Consider the following 10,557-nt stretch of genomic DNA (forward strand, 5'->3'; position numbering starts at 1 on the left):
GCAATGAAACGTTTAACATCTTCATTGTCGGTTAACAAATAAACTTTACCATTTCTCTGATAAGATAGCCTAAATCCACTTAGGGGCTCTAAGTTCAATTTATTTGCAACACGTAACATTAGAGTTTCATAAGTTAACATTTTTAATGACAGTTTTAGTTGAAGATTCATGGGTAAAGGCATATATTGTAAAACACCATGAACATTCTCCCATGACCCTCCAAATCACAAATCTATCCAAACATGATCAACATTAGATGATTTCATTATTGTAAATTAATTTACTAAACAAACGAGCTGCGAAACTAAAACCTGTTGCCGGATGGGGAAGGATGTCGTTGGATATAGGAACGGATGTCGCCGGAGAGAGTGATAGATGGAATGAGTTGCGATTTAGGGATTTAGGTTATGAGTTGCTACTGCTGCGTAGTTATATACCCAAAACATTTGTGTTGAGAAATTAAAACCTGTTGCGAATTCAGAAATCGAGTTGCGAATTTGAAATTCAGTATTGCGATAGTCAGAATCTCGTTGCGATTTACAGATTCGCATTGCGATTTACGTATTCGCATTGCGATTTACGTAATCGCATTGCGATTTACGTAATCGTTGCGATTTACGGATACACATTGCGATTTACGTATTCTCGTTGCGATTTACAGATACGCGTTGCGATTTACGTATTCTCGTTGCGATTTACGGATACGCGTTGCGATTTTACGTATTGTCGTTGCGATTTACGGATACGCATTGCGATTTTACGGATACTCGTTGCGATAGTCAGAATCGCGTTGCGATTTATATGTTCGCGTTGCGATTCTGGAAAATCGCAATGCGAATTTGTACTATCGCATTGCGATTCTTCATAATCGCAACGCGATTATGGGAATTGATTTGCGATTATGGAGATCGCGTTGCGATTTTTATTTCACATTGCGATTTTGTTGGTCATTTTGGCAAATCCAAAAAAAGTTGGTTAAAATAGTATATTATAAGACATTTTTGGTCACTGAGATTATTTTCTCAGAGTAATATGATAGAAAACCAAACGAATTGCATAACGGGGAGATAGGTATAAAACTAAAAAGAAGACTATTGAGTTAATAATCTCTAGAATAAGCGTTTAAAAATCTTTTAATTGATACCTTTTCTTAGGGTGTGAGTTTAATATTTATTATGAGTAAAAGTTTATCTTCTCCTCCTCTAAATAGAAATTTTTGAAAAAAAAAAACTGTCGATGACTCATTTAATTCTCCGATGATTTTTAGATTAAGTCAAGCTCGTGTCATGGATCAACGTTTTTCTATATATTAATATCGTTTTTCATTTAAGGACGTTAGCAAAAGTGACTTGATTGGTTAATTAGTAATAGATGAGAGGGACCTAAAAGGTATTTTTACCAAAAAATCTAAATTCGAAAATATTATTTTAGAATTTAAATTTGTATAGAAATGGCAACAAAAAACTCGACAAAACCCTGAAACTAACATGGACACCTTATTTCATCGCCGTTCCAATCTCATCAATAGCGTTACAGCGACAGCATGAAGTTCGCGGTGAAAGCATGGAGCAACGGAACGGCACGGGCCGGCGTGATCCATCTGAGCAGCGTCGCCGCCGCCATCGACACGCCTTCGCTTCTCCTTTCCACTCGAAAAGGCCTGCCCTTGTTTATCCCCCCTGACCTTCTCCCTTCCCTCCCTTCTCCTGACTCCCGTCTGCTCCACGTCAGCCCCCTTCACTTGTAAGCCTTCATTTTCCTTCTTCTACTATATCTTCTGCTCATTTTTCTTCGACTCTCCGCTTAGTCTTTTGCATATTTCAGCCTGGAAGGCCTTTCCATCAAACAATATCGAAAATTGGAGGGCTTCACCAACTGGTTGGTTTGCATGACTGCGGCTTCGCCGCTTTTCCGAGGGATTCCATTCAATGCCTTCCAGAAGCTACTGCCGCTAACAAAACTGGGGCGTCTTTCGAGACTCCTTGTGGTCGTCTTCTGGTACGTCAGTCTTTCACTGCTAATATCTAGGTGTTCATTATTTATTTGTTTGTTTTAACCGAATTAATCGACCGTAATTTAATTTGTTTCGGTTAACTGGAGCAATTTTAAGCAAAAAAATGAATTATCTTATAATGCAGTTCAGTTAAGCTAAACTAGCATTTAATTGAATTAACCGGAGATATATTCATTTTGTTTTTTTAAAGCTTTTCTAATAATTTGTGTGTGTAAATTTTGGTGTCTTTATCAGGTCAAACCTGCTGAATATACGGAAATGGTATCTTCCATGAAACCAGAGTTGTGGGCTACTTTGGCTGATGAAGTGCCTGCTTGGGTGTCTGATAAAAGGAACAAAACCTCGGTCGACCGGACTATCAAATGGCTTGATGAATGCATTGCATTAAGCCCTGTAATTTTCTTTAATGCCTTTTCTCTTTCATCTTTAGCTTACTACAATTAGAATAACATGATATTGGGTTTTTGCCAATGATAATCATCATCATGTATGTTACTCCAACTCTTCATTTTTCTTGAAGTTAGTGTGTTCAACACTTTATCCAGCGATGGTTTGGTGATATGACCCTCCAAGAATCCTCCAAATAAACGAGAAAAGTTTGAGAAAAAAATAGAACATACATGAATCAGACACACCCATATTCAATTCTTACACCCAAGTCGTCATTTATAATCAGTATTTGTGTCGCTACTAAACACTATCTCTGATGCTATCTTTTTGTTAATTTTAACTTATCTTTCATTTCAAGGCTATACCTGATTTTGAATATATACACACACATTACTATTTAGTTTAGTTTTTAGCAAGTTAGTTTCTAGATGAAGTTTACTGGTTCCTTTTCTTTGAAAGATGCTATAATTTTAGAAGGAAGAAAGCATAGGGTTAATCTTTGTATAGAATATCGAAGGACTGCCTGAGAGTCTTAAGGGATTTGATGTTATACTCGATGAAAACAGAAGAATTTTAGTAAAAAGGAGTGGACATGTTTTGACGATGAAGTTAATAATGATGTTCATGAGATTCCTAAGAGTGCCCATATTTATCATTGCGGATTTAGGAAGGCGATGTGAAAGGATGTTGTTTAGAGGATCAGAGTTGATATAGATTAGATTGCTCATGTTTCAAGGGTTTTTACATAATTGTAAGATGGCACTGGCTGTGCTTTATGACTGCAACAGTAGATAAAATATGACTTACCTATAAGTTGAGGATCAATTAGTTAAGGTTTTCTAAAGTTTCATCATGCAAGAAGAGATTATAAAAATTGAAGTGATATTTGCGTGAACATGAAGTAAATTTGATTCAAGTAAAAATAATAAAGAGAGATAGAGGTTGATAAATTAATTGAGCTACAAAGTACAAAGGTATGACAGTTTTGGATCTTTGAAAGGACATAGTTTTTAAGTGCATTAATGAGGTTGAGAATCAAGACGTGTTCTCTTTTTAAGTGGAGACCTCAAAAAAGACCATTGAGGAATTGAATAGTGTCCATTAGAGCAAAGCACAGACGATTTAAAGAATTTACATCACTCAGGGTTTCCATGTGAATCAAATCTGACATAATCTGCAGAAGCCAGTAAAACCTTTCCATTCATATCTTCCGTGTGATCTATTTAATTGAACTTGGAATTCTCTTTTGCTAACATTTCGAGATTGTTGTATATTGTAATAATACAAAATCCCTTTGCTTCATTCTAGTTTCCTCTCTTCTGATCTAGGAAGAGAATTATTGTATCCTCTGCTCTGCTCTTCTTTTTTTCTACTCTTGCTTTATGCAAAGATCAAATCTTGGTAAACTTAGGTCAAACCATATTTCTATTATAATGTTAAGATTATGAGCCATGCAATCATTTTTCTAAGTTGAAGATGATACATATATGTTTAGTAGGTAGATAATTAACCAAGTCAAACCTATGTTTCCCCGACTCTTTATTTTTATTGAAGCACCTATGTCCAACACTCGTGTCCAATACATTCCCAAGCGTGTGTATGGGGACATGACCCTCCAAATATATGGAAAAGCTTAGCAAAATTAAACATAAATGTAAATGCTCACACCTAAGTCTAACATAGTGTGAAAATCTTGGCTCTTTAAATATATGAAGAATCTAAGAGTTCTCATAAACTTACTGAAACTGTGGTGGTGCTTTGATTCATGAGGCTATAATGTTTCTTAAGGAATGTGTCTAGCATCTTCTCTCCAAGTAGAACTATAGAGAAAATTTAAGCAAATATTAGGTTGGATTTTTTTGTTCTCTAATATTGGTTTGAATGTTAAGAATTTTCAGCATTTACTGTGGAATGCATTTAGTTTTAAATTTATTGAATAATAATTATTCCAAAATAGCATCGATATGGCCTTTTCGATATATGCACCGCAATAATTAGGCTGATTCATATAAGCTTGTATTAACTCATGGAATTTAGGCGAGTGGAGCTGTTTTTGGAGCTATTGTTGGGGGTTCTAGTTTGGAAGAAAGGCGACGATGTGCCCAAGAGGTAGCAGCAAGAAACGTATCAGGTATGCATATGAATGAAACTCTTTTGGCTATAAAATTTTAACACAGTTTGTTGCATGCTAATCCTTGCATGAACCGATCATTATTTTGGATGGACATTATCTAATACAATATTAGCTGACCCTATTCCCATATGTAATGGGGTAAGGGGGAGGTAGGATAGTAGGCTGCCCCCAACGCCAAGTTGAGAGCAGCTTCCGCGGGAGACCTCCAGCATTATGAATTGCCCACCGTGGGACTCGATCCCACGACCACAAGGTTAAGAGCCTTGCGCTCTACCAACTGAGCTGGACGGGCAATTCACATTATCTAATACAATCATCTTCGTAATCTTATTTCATCCTATCCATTAATATTATATATTGACCGGCATAAATGTATGCAGCCTGTAAGTATGTTTCATTTGGTTTAATGCCAAAACTTAAGTCCATCTACTTGAAGCACAGACACCCCATTAACACCGGGCACAAGATTTGGCGATATTGTGAATGCTTCTTTTGGTAGCTTTGGCTATATGCATATAAACTATACTTTTGGTTGCCATGTTGGTCCCTTATCTAGGGACCATACACATAACATGAGTATAACAGATACAGTTATTTCATTGTGCGTAAGAATATTCTTACATGTCTTTTTAAAATAAATAGGTTATTAAATTAATTTTCCCGCAAATATACAATTACCTAATGGGCTTAAATTTGGGGCTTTAAAGCTATGGTGGTCTTCCGTCTTCATGATATCCTGGACTTTCCCTTTCTTTTCTTTGGTTGATCTCTGATTCAGTACTCAAATCTATTTGGTTATGGTGGTTCTATCATGGTTACTTTGCCGGAGATGGCGTTAGCTGCTTCCTTTTCTTGTTGGTTACATATTCCAGCTTATCCATGTATGACTGCGATGTGCCTGGTTTCCTAATGTCTCCGTGCTTAGTAACTTCAGACAACATATCTTAATGTATATGCATGCTTTCCACCTCGAAACTTAGATCTTTCTGATTTCATCGTATTCATAGTACTTATTGTTAATGTATTTGTTTTAGATTGCATATACATTCTTTTTTTTTTTTATAAGATTTGAAGGCCTCATTAAAAACCTCCTTCATGATTAATGGAGCTGATTGCATATACATTCTGGTTATAAATATTTAATGAATTTAACTTTTGCAGGTTATTGGATTGGAGGGTTTGGTCTTGCGGAAAGCATGGATGAGCGCCCTGCTCTGCTTAATGCTGTCACTGTAAGTACTGTAACCCATAAGTTAGGAAAAAAGTAACTAGTTTAATGTATATTAATATATATTTCAATACAATTTAAATCAACAAATTTTGGATATTTAGATCAAAGAAGAAAAAGGTGGAAAACATACTGTTCTTTGTAAGATTCGTCCTATCAGCGCGTACTTTTCTTTCAGCTAATGGCTGCAAACCGAGTGCTAATGGAAAAAAATGCGATAAAAGTAGTACAGTAAACCAAGGGTGTTTAGCATTCCTTTTGCTGTCAAAAATTGTAACGGGCTTTTGCCTTCCAAAATACTTTTAGGAAGTGCTTTTGGAGTCAAACCAAGAAGCTGACTGCTAGGGGCTTTTAACCACACTTTTCAAAAGCATTTTTCAACTGCAATAGTAATGTTAAACTAGCCCTCCTTTAACCTAAATGTGAAAATTGTATAGCCATGAGCTGAAAATTTACCGAAGTTGAGGCTCATTAGTTCAGCTGTTGAACATTTCTACTCATTGTTCTTCACTGCACAGTTGGGAGCTATAATTTTGTCAATTTTAAACCTGTTTTGTTATGTTATTTTGTCAACTTTAGTTTATTCCAGGAGGTTAGGTTATTTTCTTGGAATCTAAGTTGGTCATTTAATTGTTTGTTAGTTTGTTTTGTGCTTCAAGTCTGGTCCTATTGGGTTAAAGAATAATCAAGGTACATAGGGCATACATTTGATATTTGGCTTACACAGTGTTATAGCAAGCTATAGCTAGAAATTATGGGGTTCTAGTATTTATGGCTATGATTGGAATTGGGGTTAAGATTTGCTGGGCAAACAAATTTTTGTTTTATGGATCAATTGCTGCAATAGAGTGGCAATTTCATGATCTCTTTGTAATTATGAGTTCTAATTATAATGTTAATAATACACAGGAAGCCTTGCCAGAGGAAAAACCACGGTTGATATGTGGGCTTGAACTACCAGGTATCAATCGTTTCTGTTTTCTTCAGCTTCAAGCCGTTATTTTTGTTCTTGTTCCGTGCTTTCTCTCTTCCCCTCCAAATCTCTCAGGAGTCAGGACAGTGTTTTTTTCTATCGTTGGGGGTGGGGGAAGCTTCATATAACATGATTGTTGATATAAAAAGGAAAAAAAAGAGTAGTGAGATGTGGAGCACTTGTTTACATTTCTATCATTTTCCGCGACTATGTTACAAGGGTAAGGGTGTCGGACTAGGGTATGTGTCTTGGATTTAATTAAAAACCTTTTGGGCTTCAAACCCTAAACTGAAAGGCTCTAATTTTTTTAAAAATTTATTTTACTTTACTCTTTACCTTTTTCATTTCATTTCATTTTATTTAATTTTCTTTTCTTTAATTTTGATTTTATATCAAAAGCCAAGATTTAAATATTCTATTCTCTCTCTTTCCTTTCTCTTCTGCTGCTGGTTTTTCTTCAAAAGGATTTGAGACGATACAGGGACTTGTTTTCTGTTCTTAAATATATATATATAATATTAATAGTTTAGATGTAAAATATTATCCTTTTAAAGAAGAAAAAGAGAGAAGAAACAATTAGGCCTAAAAAACTGGATATTCTTGCTCTGATGCCATGTTGATTTGAGGAAGAAAAATAAAATAGGAGAAATTTTCTTCTTCTTTTTGGATAAATAGGAGTAGTTTTCTTCTTTAATTACTTCAAATTGTAAGAATACAATGGTTATGTATACACATTTGTGTAAACTAAAGAAAACAAGCACAAAAAAGTAATAGGCTTGCACACCAAGAAATAAATCAATAATAATTAGACAACTTTAAAAACAACATAGTTAATTAAACTAACTAAATATTAAGTCTAACAACTAAGACTCGGTAAAGTATAAATAAAGGAATTAACAAAAAGTAACATAACTAATCTAATTAAAAGCATAAAACAAAAGGCAAGTAATTTAATGAGAATTATAGAGATGTAGTGGTCAAGAAATCTTTAGTTAATGGTATTTAATAATATAATTTAGTTATTGATAGATCTTGGATTCGAGACGAGGAGATAATACAGGGACTGATTTATTTTCTTAAATCCAATTATTCTTCTTCTCACCCACCAAGAGTCCGACAGAATCTTATGAATCTGACCCATATCCCGTACCCTTATCCTTGTTGTGTCGACACGACTGCAGCTCCCATAGTGATGAGTCGGAGTAACAGAAGTCCTCCAAGTTCTTCTTCTTCTTCTTCTTCTTCTCACCCATTTACCAAGAGCCCGGCAGAATCTGACCCATATTCCATACCATTATCCTTGTTTTGTCGACACTGGTGCAGCTCCCATTTTAACGAGTCAGAATAACAGAAGTCCTCCGAGTTATGTTTTGAAAAAGCACATTTGTATTTTTACACGTCATTGAGAACTAATTTGTATTTTAATGTCATAGAGGAAATATTGCAGGGCGTTGCTGCAGGTGTTGACCTTTTTGAGTCGACGTACGTAGCTCAGTTCACTTGTCTTTGTACTTTGCTAAGCATTTGAAGTTAATTTTTCGTGACTATTTATAGGTATATTTACCATCTTACTCTTGAAGGCTTTGCACTCACCTTTCCTCTAGATAGAGCAAGGATAAATGCATCAAACCTTGCACCAAATGATGCAGGAAGTGACCCCAGAAAAATTAATCTGAGAGCCACAGTGTTCAGGTAATTTACAAGATATCTTCGTTCTTTTAATTTCTTATGCTTTTTCTTAAAAATGGAAATTTCATTGGTTCAGTTAAAGATTAATATTTTATAGAGGTTTTGATTTGCCTTCCACTACAATTTCTGTAACCATGCATGTTCCTGTGGATGCATTTATACTTGGTTGAATCGTAACATCGATTATACATATGCTGTCACATTTATAACTAAATGTTGAGGATGAATTGAGAATTATACATGTAGATGAGTCATTGTTTGCAATAGATTTGGGATCCATGTTAATCAGCTGTAGGAGGTATCTTGCATCTCAGTGGGAGTTTATAGCCTTATGTACGAATTTTGCATCTCAGTGAGATCCATGTTCGAGGCACCTTGCATCTTATTATAAATTTGGTGTTTACCTTGTTTAGGAAAGACTTAACACCGATCGTTGAAGGCTGTACGTGTTATACATGCCAAAATCACACCCGTGCCTACATTAATCATCTACTCAATGTTCACGAAATGTTGGCACAAACTCTGCTGGAAATGTACGCCTTTTCTCTCTTCCTTTTGTTGTTGCATGCTTCAATTTCAATCAATTTTATGTTTACTAGTTTTCAAAGTATTTCGATAGTTGTCGATGTCCCGTTTGAAACAAACCTAATTGTTACCGGTAAGGTTTCCACTATGAAGAGAAATAACCTTTTAGCCTTAATTGCAGACACAATACCCACCATTTTCTGGGGTTTTTCGGGTTGATAAGGGAAGCGATTAAGGCTGGCCGATTTGAAGAATTTCGTAAGGATTTTGTTCGAAGTGGATATGATCATCTTGTTGAAGACGGCTCTGAAGGCGTGCTTTTAGCCAGATGATACTTGTGTTTTATTAATTAACAAATTATTCCTTTTATCATTGGTAAACCATATCTTGTTTCTGAAGAAATAACGCTGAAAATTTTGTTATTAAGCTTCTTGACGAGACAGTAGTTGATTGAATGGATTTTCTTCTTAAAAATTATTTTAAGTTAAAATTTTTTAAAATATCTTAAAAGTTATTTCAAAAATCCTAAAATAATAAAGTATTATAAATTATATACAAATGTTAATAATTCTAAAAATTGTAAAAAAATAGCTTTTTTTAAAAAACTTTATTTATTCGTGGATATAATAATAATAATTAGAAGATATGTTCAAATTTTTATGATAAAATAAATAATTTTAGTGCTTTAATGCTGTAATACATAATAAAAAAGTCAAATAATTATATTCATTTGTATTATACTTTGATTTTTAAATAAGAGAATATTATGGATTTATTTAAAGAGTTGCAGACGAATGGGAGGATCAGAAATACCTATATCTTGGCTATCTATGCCCTCTGATGGTGATTTTGATTCCCAAGCAAGGAAGATGTTGCTACCTACTATTGAGCCAGAAGAATTAAAGCTTTCTTTTACGTTTGTAGAGCATATGTACATTGTCAATAATTAAAAAAGGTCTTGAACATACGTTATCTTATAATCATTCCATACTATTAAGGGGAAAAAACACTGATAAAAAAACATAAAGAAAACAGGCTATACAGTTATCGTTTACATGAATATTGGACTAAATTATTAATAATTCAAATCTGATGGTTCTTTTATTAGTAAATAATAAATATGCTGAAAAATAACTCCTAGGCAAGTGCAACACAGAGAATCAGAGATGGATTATGATTAGAAACTTGAAAAATAATACAGTAATTCAGTTATAAGATTGCAGCAGCATTATTGTCATAAGTTCAAAGCTAAAAGCTAAAAAAAAAATAAAAAAGATGTGGAACTTAGAAAATGATCTTTTCTATTACCAGGCAACTAAGGCCTTTGTTGAAACATTTTGATATTTCGATATAACAAATTAAGTTAAATGGATTTTAAGATTTTCCAAATGATTTTCTAAGTATATTCGATATAACTATTCGAATATCAAAACATTACTCCAAATATTTCAAAAATTATTTTTAATCCTTACTTAAGTGTAAAATTAAGTTTTAATCATAAAACAATTTCAAAATAATCTTACAAAGTATTTCGAACCAATTCAAAGCCAAAAATTCCAGATTGCTCATAGGGAACCGATTCCCCCCCATAGGAGGAACCGATT

The 10,557-nt window shown here is 34.2% G+C and overlaps 1 protein-coding gene and 1 non-coding gene across 2 annotated transcripts; one reads left to right on the forward strand and one right to left on the reverse strand.

Annotated features, from left to right (window-relative positions):
- The first annotated feature begins 1,448 nt into the window (after positions 1-1,448).
- On the forward strand, positions 1,449-9,345 carry LOC120180704 (queuine tRNA-ribosyltransferase accessory subunit 2-like). The gene is given in 11 exon segments (XM_039185992.1): positions 1,449-1,743; positions 1,825-1,838; positions 1,841-1,998; positions 2,249-2,407; positions 4,442-4,535; positions 5,700-5,770; positions 6,676-6,727; positions 8,173-8,221; positions 8,294-8,431; positions 8,842-8,961; positions 9,135-9,345. Coding segments are annotated over 11 exon segments (1,206 nt in total). The 5' UTR covers positions 1,449-1,543; the 3' UTR covers positions 9,286-9,345.
- On the reverse strand, positions 4,758-4,830 carry TRNAK-CUU. The gene has a single exon. It is a non-coding gene; the product is annotated as a tRNA-Lys (tRNA).
- Positions 9,346-10,557: the final 1,212 nt, after the last annotated feature.

Source organism: Hibiscus syriacus, unplaced genomic scaffold (assembly GCF_006381635.1).
Source record: "Hibiscus syriacus cultivar Baekdansim isolate YM2019G1 unplaced genomic scaffold, ASM638163v2 tig00112498_pilon, whole genome shotgun sequence".
Classification (NCBI taxonomy): Eukaryota; Viridiplantae; Streptophyta; class Magnoliopsida; order Malvales; family Malvaceae; genus Hibiscus; species Hibiscus syriacus.